We start from the raw sequence: 18,731 nt of genomic DNA on the forward strand, positions 1-18,731 counted from the left end.
TTGAACTTTGTGTTTATTCCAACACATAAATGTTTTGAGGTTGTTCATTTTAAATGTCAAGGTTTGGACAAATTTAGTGTTGCTTTCCATGGTCAGTTGTATAAATTTGACATTCATGCTCTTTTTGACAATAGTATGTAGATGACATTTCTTGGACATTAAGCATGTAAGAGTGAGTGTGACATCGAGCCGAACAGTATTTATGTCATCACGTGGCAGGTGTTCGACATTTGGTGAGGGCAAATTATCAGTAGACAGAAATATATAAAACAATTAGAGCTCTTTAAGCCTACAAGGCTAAATGCCCTATTATAATCATTCTGTTTATTTTTATTAGTTAGCCAATTTTTGTACCTGAAAATGCCTTTAAAAGAAACCAGAAGGTCTCCCAATATGTTATCAGGGTATGCAAGATCCTAAAAATCTCAAAGACAAAGGGCAGATTCATTCAATTAATTCACTGAAAGCGACCTTTACCAGCAGCTATCCCAGAAACCAATAGTCTGATGGCTTCCAAATTTGGCATACAGGAGTGGCCCATCAATTTCGCCTTGACGTCCCATGATGCAAAATTGCATCATGTTTCTCAGTACTTGTCTGCCGAAATCATCTGCTCTCTTCTTTGCAAATGACCTGCTCAGGTTCTTCAAAGAAAGTATTGCAAATTGGCAGGAGGCATTATCATTAGATCATTAGGATAAAGTGGCAACTTGTTCTTCTAGGACTACTTCAGAGGTACACGACCTCTCTGCTATGTTTCAAGCGAACCTATCTTATTTCACATGTTTCAAGAACGAGTTCCAGGGTTTGTTTCCGATCTAGTGACAAAAACATCTGCTTGGTCTCAAATACATTGTTTTTTAACCATCTGTAGGTCAGAAACCTGTCACTATTGAGTGTCCCAACAAATTGCAACACTCAACCCTCAGGGGAAACATATAAAACATTGAAAAGAACATCTTTTAACCTATTGTTCCTCACCGGCTCATGCAATATAACTATCAAGCTTGGCAGTTTTGAGTATCAACAGATGCCAGTAACTCTGAGGCTATGGTGTTAAATAAAGCAATAACCATTTTAGTTCTTTTCTTCCTCTTTTTGAAAGTCCATCACTATAAATATAAGATTTTTGATGCTAAGGAGGATGTGACAAAGTCATAAACTGAATAACCATTAACTTTGTACCTTTTTCAACTACAGCCAGGGAATTTTCAATCTGACTGACTGTTGTTGAGGGATGGGTCCTTTTGATTTGAGGAACACGTGTTTCCGAAACAGAGCGATATAAGCCAGAAGTATAAGCTTTGCTATTAATTGAGCTACATGTCAGTTGTAAAGTAATAGGCAGGCAGCCTTTATTTCAATACTGGATACGTAATCAAAACAGGACAATAACTATCCAAAAGTAAGCTACGGACGTAATACTTTTGTCTGAAGTTCTAATGTATTCAGCAGCTGTTTTCTGAAACCACAAGTGACCGGATGTACTCAACACTTTGTCACCAAGTTCTAATGAAGTAAGAAACCTAGAAAATGCATTGAGGGAAAGAGTGTTTAATGCCAGGCAGTAAAAAGCTGAAGCCCAAACTTCAAACACATATTTAATATATATGATAGACATGTTAAATGGAATATTGTGAAAAATCATAAAATCATGATAAAACAATATTTTGTATGATAACAATCAAGTAAGGGTGGAATGTGATTGTAAATGCATACATGAGGAGATATAAATAATTACTTGTGACGATTTCTGTAAACCTACACCCATAAAATTAAGTATTCGATTTTCATTCATTGTACATTAGCTGTCGATGGATGTGATTCACATGAAGCATGAAAGTTTTGAAGGACTATCAGGGCTCAATTTAGCTATATAAAGATCAACTAGTGCAACCTATTATTGAAAAATGCAACCTAATATTGAAAAATGCAACCTTATATTTATGTCTATATGCTCTAAGTGCATGTCACCAAAATTCAAATTTGTGTCTGACTAAACCTTTCTTGTCAACACATCAATCTTTGAACAAACTCAATGTGTCTCAGTTTTATTTACCATACTATATGACCAATCCCTTTGTCGTGTCAGTTTCATGATCTATAACACAGTCATCGGAGGTCTGTTATTTTACTTATATAGACGAGTTTATGCATCTATGTTTCAACTTTGATAAATTTATGGGACCAGGGTGCAACCTGTTTTAGTCTGGTGCAACTAGCTTTTCATGTTAACATGTGCATCAAGTTTTTTAAATCAAACCCTGACGTGTTTCACATCAAGTAATGAAAGGTTCTTGGAGACAATAAATTATGTGAGACAGGGTATTAAAAATCTGACAATGAATTTATTATGGCCTTAATTAAGTAGTTATGAGTCATCTAACATATGAAATGAATACACTTCACAAATATAATAGTTTTCAAATCACAAATGTGATACAAGCTGTCTGACAATGAGTCTTGTACTGGCAGTCAGTGATCCATAGCTAGGGAACTACGAACACAGGGCAAATGGAAGTCAATATTTGAATTAACTTGCTCAAAATTATAACCTAAATTTCCTTTTGTGCCTTTCAAACCAATGATGCTGTGTCTATGCCAAAACATCAAAGCCTCGACTGGGTTCTGTCAGCTAATATGTGAATTAGAATCGAGATTATAAAATATTCCTCACAAATGGATGTTCTGTGTGGAATAGTTTTCATTCAATATTTAAAGAGTGACTTAGTTCTACATTTGTTGGGATTACTTAGGCATCAGTAGTCTGTAGTGAAATCACACAGAACAGTCCAGTGACGTGGCAATATGGCTTGATGACGATATGGCTTGTCTAGTTTCACTGCATCATCCGACACTATTAACACCCGATCAATGTATCAGAAACAAACCGATGTGTTAAATCTGACATCAATGACGGATTAATTTGGTTAGGTAAAATACCATGATAGATTACACAACTCGAATCAATGAGTCCAAATATCACAGTGACAAGATTGTCCCCACATTTTGACTGAGATTTGACTTCTCCATGTGATCAATAATACATTGTAGAGTCTTGCTCGGTTCATGTGAGATAGAGTTATCTTCCCTTTCAGGAGACCGATGCTTGGGGGATTCCTTTTGATGTGGCTTTATTTCTGTCTTCTTGCTCAATCAGACGTTTCAACTCTTCAGTCTTCTTTTTGTCGATAACTTCCATTTCTCTTATTTTCTGTGTAAATAAACATAATTTTAGTGAAAGATCCTTTCCTCAATCATGTACTTATCCCATAAGTTTGGTTTCACATCACTTTTAGCAATTTTCCAGCCATATCACAGCAACAGACACCAAAAATGGGATTCACATTGTTCCTGTGTGGGGAATCAAACCCTGGGTTTCAGCCTAACAACCCAATACTTTATCCACTTGGCTACCCTACTGCTCCACTTTATTGCAGAACCATTAACTTAGTAGTAAATGTAGCAGGTGTGTGCTGATGTACAAGGGGATACAAAAGCATGAAAAAGCTTTCATCAGTCATCCATTTAACACAGATACCTGCAAGAACTGACCCATGAACAGAAATAATGGCGACTTGCAGGGTTAAAGGAACTACTTTAGCCACAAATGACAGTAAAATGTCATTCTCTCTTCACATCTTTATCACAATCTATTTGTGTACATACTTGAGATACTTCTGTCTCTATGATGCCTCTGTATTTAGACCCTTGTCCCAGCTTCTCCATGTCGGCCAGAAAGTTACGTCTTTCCGTAATTTCATCTTGCACTGTAGAATACAAACATTGATCATTGCACAAACATTTCATTAACAACTTTGACAGATAAAAGCTGATGCACCATGTTGATGTATGGAGCACATTAACAGTAGTTCCTGCCAGTTGATAGCAGTTGCCTTTTTATTGGACCAGATTGGCTTATCACATCAATAACACTATCAATTATACGATAAAGAATACTGAACTTGCTCCCATTTAATACCAATTTTATGAAACGAGTGAATACTTCTGGTACATGGCAGAGAGTTTAGTATTTTATTTATTACTTCCATTTATAATGTTGTTGTTTTTTAATTTCACTGTCGTGAGTGAATAGGCAGACATCTACGCGATCCACAGCTTACTCCAATTGAGTTTAACAAAATAGTACTTTAAACACGTCAAATGTTGATACAGATTAACTTAGTACCATAAAACAGTCCAACCTTAAAATTCAGGGGTCCGATCAAAAAAGCTACCGCAGCACTAAAGTTATAGTAACTCCTATGCTTTCTTTGGACAACAATCACCTTGTGTACAACAGGTCCTTGCACCACAAAGTTTACAATCACATCACAATGCCCTATGATGTAATTTGTGGAATTTTGTTGCAAGATCCACGGTAAAACAATGCCCTGTGACGTCAGCCTAGCAACAGGGTGCCTGGGGTCGTCGAGTGTGCATAAGCTCCACTCAGTGATCTATCATCTCTACATGCAATGTCATTGAAAAAGTCCAGGGATGTTGGGAGTTTTCAATATTTGTTAGAGAAGCTTGTTCCCACAGTATATAAGCACGCACTGTGGTATTACACAATGTGTAATACAGCTGTATGTTTATTAAACCGGTGATCTCTTCATGGGGGAGTAATAAATGGTAATATGGTACCAAGAATTCCAAGTTCACTGCAGTTGGCTCATGAGATTTATGGAGGGTCGGTTCTTTTCAGCAGCAGCTAGTCCTTGAAGGGTTGTTAATTCTTCAATTTAACCCTCATTTAGCAGTGTTAGGCAACATGACAATCTAAAGCAATCTCTATTATTAATCTCAATCCATCAATGTCTCTCTTGACAGTGTTCAACATTAAGGGTTGACCTTTACAGCATTAGAAACTAACAGTTTCAGTCCACTAGTCCTTATAATGATAACATATAGCAAAACCACTAGAAATGGCAAATTTCTACTAGTCCTTATGATACCGTAACTATTGGACAGTTTGGCAAGGACTAGTGCTAATTTCTAACGCTGCTTTAGGTTTGCTTCCAAAGCATTTATATCTCTGAACTGCCAAAATCTTTCATTTTTAACACTTTAGCCAATGACATGGACCCTTGGAATTGTGTGCTAAATTTAGAACACTGCTTTCTGTAGAAATATGTCAAAGTTTCCAGCTACGACAACTTTTTGTTAACATCTTATTGTGATGCTGTGTAACGATTTGAACCTACATGCCCCCAAAGATTCTATTAAGTATTTGAGATTCTGTAACGATCAGTGTACTTACATTCCTGGAACCTATCCACGTCAGACTCTTCTCCAATCTCCATTTCAACACGTTTCCGTACACGAGCCATTGGGATGGGTTCCATGTCTTCTCCATAGGCCATGATGTTTGCTAGTTTCTCCTTCTCACGAGCTGACCGTGTGTCTTGAGGAGAAAATTGAATGATTTGATTCCTTTACCACTCAATATTACTATCATCAATCAAGTGTTCCAATTCATATACATAACAGGGTTTGATTTAGCCATATAAAACATACACCAGTGCAACCTATTATTGAAAAATGCAATCTAATATTTATATCTACATGCACCAAGTGCATGTACCGGTAATTATTTTTTGGAAATTTTACATTAAACTGTATAATTATATACTTATCCTATCTTGCACTATGCATTTCTTCCTTATTTCGAGCTTATGTGGAGAGATGCTTGGAAAAGGTTTCCAGCTTCTAAAAACAAATCACCTGAACATATCCCAGAATCACCATGGTCACCACCCAAAACTATGGGCCACACACTGTATTACCATGCATAACAACTTACACGACCTGATCACATGAATACCCCTGCCACATCATTCTCTTTCACTCTTTCACAGAGCTAACAGGCTAGAGCTGTGATATTGACCTTTTTCACACTTCGCTACTTCCGGTTTGAAAGCGAGGCTTGGAGAGCAAAAGGTGAAGGCTGGATAGCACATGAAACATGGAGATTGTTCCATCAACAAAATTTGTACCGATACATATATTTTATCTTGGCTTGATTACCAAATGAAGTTGATTCCTTTTCATCTTTTGTTCTTTTATCTGTACTCATATCTGATCAAGACATTTTCAAACTATTCAGGATAATGTATAAGTAGCTTCCTTTTGAAATACAATTACGTATCATCATACAGGATTAGGTCAGGGTGTTCAAGAAGTTGGTGTTTGTATCAATTCTTATATTTCTTCAATTTCATGCATTATTTATATTTATCAATTTTAAGTTTCCTTTTAACTTATTTTAAACAGTTCACACATTATTACTTTTGTCGTGCACGGTGCAATCTCAATCGGTAATAATCGGTTAGATAAGTGATGTTTGAAGAACCAGTAAAGTACACACTGAATAGAGTTATTGCCCCTTCTGAATATTTATTTTGACACACGAGTTATTTTGTGAACTAATTTCATTTACATTGTAATAAGTTTAGATGAAAATCATAGCAGAAAAAGTGTTTTTTGTCAACTGGATTCATGGCAAAACGACAGTGCGTTGTGCAGCAAACACCACTATGAAACGTGAAATAAACATGATCGACGATCTCGAGTTCGCCAAGCCACGCATTGACTGAGCAAATTTGCAAAAGTACACTGACCTGTTTCATGTTATGCGGTTCATTTACGATACAAAACTTCTGTCATTGAATGACTGTCACATTGTACCTATATATGCCGATGAGGTTATGATAAAAAAATCTATTTCTGAAATACGTATCTCGAAATGCCCCTTTCGATTCACTTCCGAGATCCTGACAGCAAAATGCTAATTCCAATGTATTACAGGCATATTTTAGTTGGACCTCAGGATTAAATGTGAAATATCTTCTGTATTAGATACAGAGGATACCATTTTTTGTTTGTTTGAAATGTCCATCAGTGAAATGCACAACATGCTGTCTGTTCCCTATGAGCTGATGCGACTCACACTGCATGGAGCTATGCTCTCCAAGCCTCGTTTTCGATCCAAGATGGCGAAAGTGTGAAAAAGGTCAATAGTGGAAGGTTGGGAGGGCATATAATAATTGGGATAATTAAATACAAAATGTGAGATAGGATAAGTATATAAATATACAATTTAATGTAATTTTTTTGTTTAACTTATCCTATCTCACACTATGCATTTAATTATCCCAAGGTTGGAACTGTGGGGCACAGGTACCCTAGCCTAGCTTACACAAGGAAGCTGATGCTAATTAGCGAGATAAATAAAAAATCTATAACACTGTCTAGTGCCTTGTGTCGTGAGTGGGAAAACACACCATTACAGGCAATCCCTATACATTAGACTAATAGTCGCTTCCGGGGGCGCCGTAGTGGTCTGGCAGCCTCAAGAACCTGGTGGGCAAATAGGTCAACATCTGGGCTTAGGTAAAGCTGGCATATTCACCAGAAGATCATAGGGTGGAGATGTCATTCCATTGGTGACGGCCTGTCTGGTCAGGATAGGGAGTTGGCTATCACGTCTGTGAACCCCGGAATGTGTCTTTCTTGAACCTGAATGTCCGGGAAGAAGTCGATCGACAGCAACAGGAGCGACAGCAACAGGAGCGACATCGACTTAGTGGAGCCCAGCTTGTTTATGTCCCAAACAACCAATATATTGTCCGACTGGATCATGAGGTATGACGCATGAGGTACAAAGCTCTGCCCAATGGGATACTGCCAGGATGACCGCTTTGAACTCGAAATGGTTGATATGTTGATGCGTCAAACATTTGATGTCTGGCGCAAACACAGACGATGTGGATGTAGAGATATCAGCAGGCATATCAGGACCTGGCAATCGTCACTCTGGAGGTAAGACAGCAGGAAGCACTGGATCGACTGAAGTTGGAGTTGAACCCTCAGAAGGATGCGGAAGCCTTGTCGAGGTTCGTCCCATATTCAGTCAAGAGGGAGTATGATGTTCGACGAACCGGCACAAGGAATGGCGAAACATAAGATTACCAGTGATCCAATGAAGCACGAGCGCAGGATCGGCATTTTCAAAAATCCCAGAAGGCAAGGTGGCAGATGATTGATGATCCATTTTGATACTAGCCTGGAAGAAACAACATCCGGAGGATCAGGAACATCTGAACCATGAGGAATGGTCTGTGTGGGAGCTGTGGCAGGAGTTGAACTTGCAAGAGGAGGTGCCACCAGCAGCCTGGGGCAATTCTGGAATGTTCAGCCGGGTCGCGATGGACACAGGAGGCAGGTAGCGGCTGAGTGGATGAGTGGATAGTCACCGGTGGAGCACAGCCGGAGTAGAAAGTACATGAACAGGAGGCGGAGATGACAAGCAGGAGAATGGCAATCCACACTTGCTAACATCGGAGAGGAACATCTACGAGGAGAGGGACATGGGACAGCTTGTCACAGCAATGGTGATCCAGAGGCTGACCCCAATGAAAAGAGCGGTAGTAATCAGTACATGACTTGGAGTCAGGGTAAGCGAAGCATATGGGTAACCACACCATTGAGGATACTGGTCCATGTGCAGGAGTAGTTCTCCCAAGCACAAGTACAGTCTCCGTAATTGCTGTATCCAGAAAAATCCCAAGCCCTAAAGTCCTGTCAATGATGATCATAAAGGTAGGAGCCAGCATGATCCTGTTGACGCCGCCAATTCTGTGTAACTGGATGACTGGGAGCGACCTCATGTCGACGAACGCTCAGCCGAGTACAATCGTCATTCTCTTAATCCAAACGAGTGGCCCCGGAGAAATCTGTAGCGTCCTTCCGAGTACATCAATCTCAAGAGGGTTGATCCACCAATCGTCGATCCTGAGAGGGTTGATTTTTCAACCGTCAATCGTGAGATAGTCGATCCTGAGATCGACTTGCAAACTGGCATGACATTCATCCGACTGTCAATCCTTTGGTGTGCTATCTTTAGGTGAGCGATCCTCAGACGAGCGATCTTTAGATCCTGCAATTGACTATCCATAGAACAGTGACCCTTGGTAGAAGCATGAGGTCATTCAATCCTTGCTCCATCAATCCTTAGTAGAGGATGAAGCCGTTTGACCAGTGTTAGGCGAAGTCTTATTCATCACTGTCGATAGCATCTTTGGACAAAAGGCATCACACGAAGGAGCGGTAACTGAAAGATGTCCTCGCAGGGTCAACCGAAGATGAGAAGAAGCCATGGTCCATTCGACGGATGAGAGAACCTTGCGAACGTCTGTTGTAGCAAGTTGAATCGACATAGACCCCTGTCTGTGTCGATTCAAGCTTCCCAATCAGACAGTGCAAGGTTCTCTCTTCTGTCAGATAACTCAGACGCGTCAGGAGTGGATTGTTTAACCGGTACAGAAGGGATGCCGTCGGTAAGAAAACTATCAGAAACGCCATCATAGGCCACCGACAGAGCAGGCGAGGTGAAATCCGGAGGTGGTTTAGCCACTGAAAAGGGGCAGCCGGCTTGGTCAATTGCTTCGGTTTCTTAGCAGCAGACGAAAGAAGGGTGAAATGCATAGTTTGAGATAGGATAAGTTTAAATTTTTAATTTGTGCCTGAATAACCCTTACTTGTTCACAAAACATTGATCTTTGAACACATTACCTCTAATCTTTATTTACCATACTATATCACTAAAGCCTTTGTTATGTGTAATTTATCATGCTTTCTTTGGTTTGATGTCCTCAAACTGTGGACACTTTCAGATTATGTGCACATTCCTATTGAGCCATGATTTATATGGGAACCTAACCATAAGTGCTCATGACAGCAAGGGCACAATACCACAAATGTGTTCAATGCTAAAAAAACATTAACTTTATGCACATAAAAAACATTTTCCCCGGCAATGGCTTTAACTGACTACAAAAGTCTAGTTTATTTATAAACTTATCCTAACTCACACACAAGCTGGAAACTTTGTTCTAAGATGTTTCCACACCAAGATCAAAAGAAGAAGAAATGCATGGTGTGAGACAGGATAATTTAAAAAATTTATACAATCATAACTCTCTTAAATTACTGAGTCAAAGTCAAAGACAAAAATGATGAGTGAGTGAGTTGAGTTTAGGGCCACTTTTAACAGTATTCCAGTCAAATCGCGGCGCGTCAGCTTGATGTGGGAGGCAAGCCCGAAGTGATGCAGGTCTTAGATGTTGACCACTTCGGTGAAACCCACGAGCATGGGTATTGTGCTGACAAACCTAGAAACATAATCAGGGCGAACCGGAATTCAAACCCACGACCATAGGTTTTTGGCATGCCCAAGGGACGCAACTCTGCACAGCAAATCGCGGCGCCTTAGACGACTGGGCCACCCGTGCCCCCGACAAAAATGATGAAAGTAAGCGATTTTCTCACATCGTCCCTTAAATACGACCACTGTTCATTATTTGCAATGTCTTCTTTCAACCGCTCAAGAATTTAATTTTCTTGAATTAATAGTTATTTTCATTATTAAGCTTCCTGTTACGAGTGTAAACCTACAACCAGCGTGCCTAGAATAACCTATCAAACAGCATATTACAAGTACAAAGAAAACAAAACAGTAGGCAGGAAAAGCTCAATACAGGGAACCTGATAGAAAAATATAACTTATAAGCATACAAAGCAGTAAGCTGTAAAATGGAAACTTGCATAGCAAACTTTACAACTTGCACAAAATTTACATGTGTAAACAAGTGTCAAAATAGGTAATAAATTAATCCTAGCATTCAGACACAACCGAAATCAGTGCAGCAATAAATATGAGGTAAAAGAATGAATATCATTAATGTGTAAGTCTCACCATAGAAGGCGTTACAATTCCTGATCCAATGTAAACAGTTACCAGAGACCAACAATGTCCTTTATACTGGCAGACATAAAGTTCATTTCTGCACACAGAAATGAGGATGTTAAGAATTGCTACATAATTCCTCACAAAACAAACCCAATATTCATATTCAGATCTTTCAATGTATCTACATTGCTTAGGGTCTTGATAAAAGGATATAATATTGATTCTGTATCTCTGAAATATATACCTCAGAGTTTAATGTGGTCATACACTAATGGGCCTCAAGAAGGAAACTTATAGACTTATAGTAAATATAGGTTCACAGTCATGTCAAAACACAGTCAACCCTTGTTAGGTGGCAAATTATAGTGAGTGAGTGATTTAGATATTACACTGTTTTTAGCAACATTTCAGCAATATCACGGCGGGGGACTCCAGAAATGGGCTTCAAACATTGTACCAAAGTGGGGAATTGAACCCAGGCCTTCAGTGTGACGAGCGAACGCTTTAACCACTAGGCTACCCCACCTCCCCTTGGCAAATGGTAAGACTGAGCCTTAACATGTATTGATCCAGAGAGATGAGGGTGTGCACATCTCCAGAACAGTTGTGTGGAGAGGATGAATTCATACATCAATCAGTCCTTGCGAGCCTACTGTGACAAGTCACAGACAAATTGGCCCAAGTTCCTCCCAGGTATCATGATGGCTTATAGAATGGCTCCAAATTCTTTTACTCAAAAATCTCCTTACCTTATGTTGTTTGGCAGGGAAATGAGAGCACCACAAGATGTTGCCTTAGTTCCAAAGGAAAATTGAGGAAAGAACCACAAGAGCTACTTGTCTGACTTATTGCAGGATTTGGAAGTAACCAGAGCAGTTGCAGCAGGAAATACAATAAGAGCCAAAGCAGTATACTCAGAACAGTATAATCGTAAAGCTAAAGAAACAGATTTTTCCCCAGGCCACCACGTTTGGCTTTACTGCCAGAAAGTTGAAAAGGGTCTTTCCAACAAGTTAACTAAGAAATGGTTTGGCCCTTACAACATTGTATATCTAGGATCCAACTATACTTATCAGTTACAAAGATGTTCAGATGACCCTGCTGATCGTCCAGCCTATCCACCTGAGCCTCTCATCAATAATGATCAAGACATTGACCCTGAAGAAATTGATGAGGATCCTGACCTTCAGACAGGTCCCCTTCCTTGTCCTACAAGTCAATCACCGTCACCACCAGACCTTACAACGGGTAATAACAAGAACAAGGGTAAGAAGAAGGGTAAGAAAGGAAAAAAGTCCTACAAGTCAAACAACATCACCACCAGACGTCCATGAGGGGTAAAAGTGTGAACAAGGTAACAAAGAAGGGTAAGAAAGGAAAAAAAGTCCTACCAGTCAACAACAAACTCCAAAGTACCCAAACCAACAACAACAAACAAACAAATGGCTACAAACACCCAGAAACAACATGCTAAAGCAAACAAAGCACCAAAACTATCCCAGCCCTCAAGAGCTCCAAATCCACCAAAAACTAGCTCATCACAAACATCCACCAACCACATACCCCCACATGTTTTCAGAGCAGAAGACATAGACAAAATAGTCACTTCAAAGCGAAGCAATGGTAAGTTATATTACAGAGTAAAATGGAAGGATCTCACCAAGGGCACTACATGGGAGTATGATGTGAGCATACCAGAAAGTCTTAAGAAGGGATTTTCACATCAAAAAGAGCATGTCAGGTAAACGTAGGAAAAAGCCCCTCCAAAAGCATAAGTTTTTCAATCAGCCTAATCAAGATTCCAATGTTAATTCCATTCAACCCGGCTCACAAACACCCCCTTTCCAACCATACCCTAAACTTTTAAGACAAATATATCATGATGTGGAAGAAGTATTAGGAATCGAAATGACCACTGATAATGACTGCTATGTAAAAGTATGTTCTTCGGATCTCACATATGCACCTTCTATGGTTTACTTTGAATCTATCTGCACATGCCATATAGCAAATTACCGAACTGAAAGTTGGAACGATCTCCTTGAAGTCACAGATGGACTAATGCCAGAGCTTTTTGACCCATTCCCTAGACCATACCCACCCATATATGCTTCCAAGAAGGTATATGACTGACAACTAGACTGTTATGTCATAGTGTACAAAATACATGATGATACGCACCCATTCGCACCTTATCGTTTTGATTACACAAATCATGTTTCAACAAGATAGATAGGTGACTTCCTGAGAATACAAGCAATGAATGAAGAGAGGTATTTATACGAACCAATTCTTTAATTATATTTACTGATTTCAAAATATTCCTCACAGGAAACTATGTCACCTGCACCCTATCATTGACAAGTGGGACAGTGAATTGATGAACCAATGTCTATACCTTGCATTTATGAGCACATACTAATTCTAACTAAAATGCTGCACAAGTCATACTCACAAAGCAAACTTTGCACTTGCACAATGATTCAAAATCACAATAATGTGACAAAAATGTACACCTTTTTTTTTCCCAATTATCCAGGTTGTATGCAGCTACCCTATCCATGTACAGTGCTAAGTCCATACCCGTAGCCCTGACCCCCTTCACACACTGACAAGAGGGATGGACACTCTTTGCAGGCCATCACCCAAGTGGAATGGACAAGAAACCCCATTCTTCCCCTTGGAAACCAACAACAATCCATTCCCAGAGTGTCAGTTTGCAGTTGTGACTTCTTTTCAAGACTTGGTTTATGGACTCAAATCATGCTATGCTGCATACCATCAAATGACCTGTATCAATTGTACCATTATGTACAAGTATATTTTATGATAAATATTTGATGATTGTACATCCATAAATTCAATTTTAAAACTTTTGTAAACTTTTTAAGTTTGGAGACCAAACTTCTCGGATCGGAGGGTGATATCATGGGCATTAAATATTTACATAAGTTTTGTAATGATGCTATATACAAACAAAAAACTGTTAGAAAACCTTTAATGGTAGTTATTCATAAAATATATTTTACTATACTTTAATATCAAAATACAGTATCATTGCAATGTTCTAAATCACCTAAATATTAAACCATAAATACTCTGTCACGTAAACCAAAACATTCAATAATTATCTCAATTGCAATAATGTTAATCTAAATGCCATGTAAACTAAGACTTAATTTGGGTGTATAAGTATCAATGTAAACAAACCTTAATCCCCATAACCCAACTATATAAACATAACCCTAAAATAACATTGTTTCCACCACTTAATTACCTCTGCATTAAATAAGTCTAGACAGCACCCTAATTACCTAGAGCTAATCATCTAAAAACAATAGATGTCACCTGCCAACTAGTTAGCGTCAAAGGATACACATCTTAAGGTTCAAAATAGTTCCAAACCTTATAAAAACATTCACATAAATGTTAATCCCTAATATGGTTGGTCAACACAACCTAACCTTGTTGTGATTGGTCAACTTACCCAAACCCATGGTATACCACATATAAGTTAATATAAATATTGGTCCGGAAGAAGTGTCTACTACCAAAAGATAATAACCTAGAAATAAATCTCCCATACACAATGGCAAAACTACTCCACGTCCTCAAAAATAGGAAAAAGGGCACAGCCCCAGGCTTAGACCTCACCTCCTACCAGATAATTAAACAACTAACCCCCAAACTACTACAAACTCTTCTAAAACTCTATAACCTCATATATCTAAACGGACAGGTCCCATCACCTTGGAAACAAGCTCTGGTCATACCGATCCCCAAACCAAACAAACCAGCTGACCAGGCTAACTCATACAGACCAATTTCCCTAACTTCTGCAAAGTAATGGAATCAATGGCAAAAAACAGGATACAATACTATTTAGAACAAAACAACATAATCAATCCAGACCAAAGCGGTTTCACTCCTGGCCGCTCAACCTTAGATAACCTCGCCCGATTAAAGCAGGACATTAAAACAGGCCAACTCAGCAAACAATATACTACAGGCATCTTTCTAGACTTCTCCAAAGCATTCGACATGGTTTGGCCCAACGGGCTAATACAAAAACTACAAAAACTACATAAAATAGGACTTAAAGGTCAAATCATAAACTACATTCAAAGTTTCCTTACAAACTGCAAAATCACCGTGGGCATAGACCAAACACTATTGGACCAATGTCCCCTAGAAAATGGCACTCCCCAGGGCAGCATCCTAAGCCCCACACTCTTCAATATTATGATCAACGACCTTTTCGAGGATTATCCCCCCCAGAGTAAAAACATCAAAATTTGCGGATGATGGAGCCCTCTGGATCCACACTAAAAGCAGTAAAATGGCCCAAAACTTACTTCAAAAATCTCTAAATAAAATACAGCAATGGGCAGACAAATGGGGCTTCTCCCGAAACTCGGTAAAAACAACAGGAATAGTATTTAAACACAAAAATATGCAACCCGCCTCCCCAAATCTCCAACTAAACAACAAACAAATCAAATTTCAAAAACAAACCAAATTTTTAGGATTAATCTTCGATGAACATCTCACCTGGGATGCACACATTAAAAATCTAATAACCAAATGCAACAAAGATCTAAATATGCTAAGATGCCTAACCGGCTCCAACTGGGGGGCCTCCAAGGACACCCTCCTCTCACTAATTAGATCTAAATTAGACTACGGCTGTGCCATTTACAACACCCTAAACAACTCTCATTAAAAAACTAGACTCAATCCAGTATCAGGCTCTAAAACTAATCACACGAACTCAACATGGCACCTCCTCCACCTCACTCCAGGCCTTAACAGGAGAAATGCCACTAAAACTACGTAGGGAACAACTAACCCTAAACTTCTGGGCCGCGTCCCAATCAAACCCTCTAATCCAAAACATAATAAACAACAATATTAGCGCCAAAAACCAAGCCCTAGCCCGGAAACATCCACTACTTACTCCAATATCCCAAAGAATAATCAATTACCTAAATGAGAGAGAGAGAGAGAGAGTAGGGTTTTACGCTGCTTTTAGCAATATTCCAGCAATATCACGGCAGGGGACACCAGAAATGGGCTTCACACAATGTACCCATGTCGAGAATTGAACCCGGATCTTCGGCGTGACAAGCAAACGTTCTAACCACAAGGCTACCCGACCGCCCCGTTACCTAAATGAACACAAAATAAATAATCTCAAACAAAACAGTAAACAATCAAATATCTTCACCCCAAAACTTAAAATACCAAAGATAGACACAACACTAGTCAATACACTAAATAAACAGACTGACCCCAACATCGCTAAAACCATCACACTAGCATACATACACGAAAATTGGCCAAATTGGTGTCACATATACACAGACAGATCCTCAGATCCGATCTCCAAACACAAAGGTTTCGGAGTCCACATCGCACAACCAACTACAATCACCCAATCCCACCGACTCCCAAACAACCAATCCATATTCACGACCGAACTAATGGGCATGGCCTCAGCACTACACAATCAGCAATAAATTTTTTTTTTAAAAATCCTTATTCTAACCGACTCCCTCAGTGAACTGCAAGCCCTCAAAAATAAAAACACAAAAAAACGCTCCAAACTAATAAACCAAATACTCAAAAGCTCAAACGACTTAACTATGGCAGGCAAACAAATAAAATTGATTTGGATCCCCGCCCACGTAGGGATCTTTGGCAATGAAAACGCTGATAAAGCAGCCAAATTATCCCTTAAACTCCCAGGGAGTATATACCTAAACTCGCATCTAAACCCCAAATAAACTAATAAAACCAAAATCACGTAAACTAACAAACCACCCACCACACACAGCTCCCTTAGTTCGCCCCCTACCCACTCTTGGCATTCATTCCAAATCTCAAAATTACAATATAAGCAACCCTTAAACCCCCCTCCTGGGTTGCACCACCACTTCCTTTTCCCCCTTTCGGCGGGCCCGTGTGCGACATACGCTTGCAGTCAGAAAGCTCACGTAAAGTCTCCAATATAAGTAGGTAAGTGTCTACAGACTTGCGCTCGCCTTCTAGGAACATGCTAGGTCCCTGGGAAGTCTATGTATGCTCGCCATTGTTATATATATTTGTTAGCTACTTATATATATGATGTTCATGTGAATAAATCTGTGTATATTGTACTAGTCGTCTCTTGTTCTACCTGGATAATCTACCCCCTTTAGTCAGAACATGACAGAACTAAAAATGTTAGTTTCTACCGCTGTAGTCTATGCATAGTCCAATCAAAATCGCGTAACAAAATAACCATTCAGTTTGTAAACAATATGTGCAGATTTCGGTCGATTGCAGGATTGGCAGAGCATGTGTACCAACATCTGGGCATTGACATATGTTTTCCAAATATTTTCCTATTTTTAATCAGAATTCAAGAACTTCAAGAGGTATGTTAAGGTAAGGATGTTGATTATCGATCAATCATCTTGACTGGGCTGCCATTTTGTTTATAGCACATGCAAGTAATATGAGAGGTGGAATCTGATTGGGAGGGAGGTGGTGAGTGAGAAACAATTTAAAGTAACATCGGCAATATTTCAACCATATTGTGACCATCACAGGTTAAACATAATAAATACATTTAGACTATACATTTGTTATCTGCATGGACCCCAGCAGGATTTACACCATCCCTTAAGTTGTTGGCGATGATTGACAAATTTAGCAAAACAAAAAAACAAAATATATTGTATGACTAAAAACGTGGCAGAAATAAAACTACTTTGAAAGACGTGGTCTTACATACCCTCTCAAAGGGATAATCCTTTTACACTACTTCAACCCCCTTCAAGGATACAGGAAATAACAATCTCAGGTATCAAATTTATTCTGCCAATTATAAAAACATCCTTGATTATGTAAGAAACATATCGGTCAAAATTCAGGAAATAACACAATTTCTCTTAACAACCGATGATTAAATGAGAATTTTTATTAAAAAGATCCTTGAACGTGTTGAAGGATGAAACTTTGAAATATTGATCCCTTGTGATGGCAAAATCAAAACAGTTGAGCAGGACATGCTTGACTGTGATTATCTCATCACAAGGTATACAAAATGGAGGATCTTGACCTTTCAATAAATATTCATGTGTATATCTGGAGTGGTCAATACCACATCGTCGTAAAATGACCTCTTTAAATCTGGACTGACAACCCATGTAAGTGTAACCAATAGTTGGTTTTATTGCATGTAATTTATTTATACCTACTTGGGTGTCCCACTTTTTTTGCATTAGATCTCAAAAGTAACATCTGGTTACAGGTGTGTAATCGCTGTATGGAATTTGAACTGGTGTCACAGATTTGGCCATTGTGTTCCCTGTGATTCCAACATGGCTGGGCAACCAACAGAAAATGATGTTAAATTTATTGGCCAGTGGCAAGATCATTATATAATTCAAGAATTTTGATTAAATGTGGATGTTTGCACCTCTGATTTTTAAATGCCTGAAGACAAGAAAGAGAGTCTGAAAAAAATGATATATTGCTTATGTTTGGATTGTTTACTAATGTACTCTAGTGCTGTTAATATAGCCTTTGATTTTACTGTAAAATGGAACTGTTATCTGATAGTCTTGATGAGATAGCCCTGCAACTGCATCACCATCCTTGGAGCCATCTGTAAATATTGATTTGTAAGTGTTATGTGTATTTCTTCACTGATTATATTCTTGTTGACAAAGTAGTTGATTTGTATCAGATTTCTTTAACTTCGTTAATGTTAGATCCACCTCTGGTTTTACCAACTGCCATGGTGGAGAAGACAGGAGTTTGGTCTGGGTCTGGGCTAAATTTACTAAATTAATTTGAGCAGAAGAAATATGAGATTGTATTCTGATTCCTAGGGGTGGAGTAAGAGACGGGTTTTTTAGAGAGTTCTTTATAGGAAGGATTAAAAACACAATCGAAGGTTGATCGGTATGATTAGAACGCAGTTTAGAAA

At 38.9% G+C, this 18,731-nt stretch overlaps 1 protein-coding gene across 1 annotated transcript in view; it reads right to left on the reverse strand.

Moving 5' to 3' along the window:
- Positions 1-1,588: 1,588 nt before the first annotated feature.
- Positions 1,589-18,731, reverse strand: part of LOC124138921 (UPF0193 protein EVG1-like) — a 32,649-nt gene continuing 15,506 nt past the window's right edge. The window contains exons 5-7 of the mRNA XM_046505829.2: positions 5,264-5,407; positions 3,670-3,770; positions 1,589-3,214 (exon numbers count right to left, since the gene is read on the reverse strand). Of these exons, the coding sequence (XP_046361785.1) occupies positions 3,095-3,214; positions 3,670-3,770; positions 5,264-5,407 (365 nt within the window). The 3' untranslated portion in view covers positions 1,589-3,094. The remainder of the gene's footprint in view (positions 3,215-3,669; positions 3,771-5,263; positions 5,408-18,731) is intronic.

Source organism: Haliotis rufescens, unplaced genomic scaffold (genome assembly GCF_023055435.1).
Source record: "Haliotis rufescens isolate VD_foot unplaced genomic scaffold, xgHalRufe1.0.p SCAF_40, whole genome shotgun sequence".
NCBI classification, from domain to species: domain Eukaryota; kingdom Metazoa; phylum Mollusca; class Gastropoda; order Lepetellida; family Haliotidae; genus Haliotis; species Haliotis rufescens.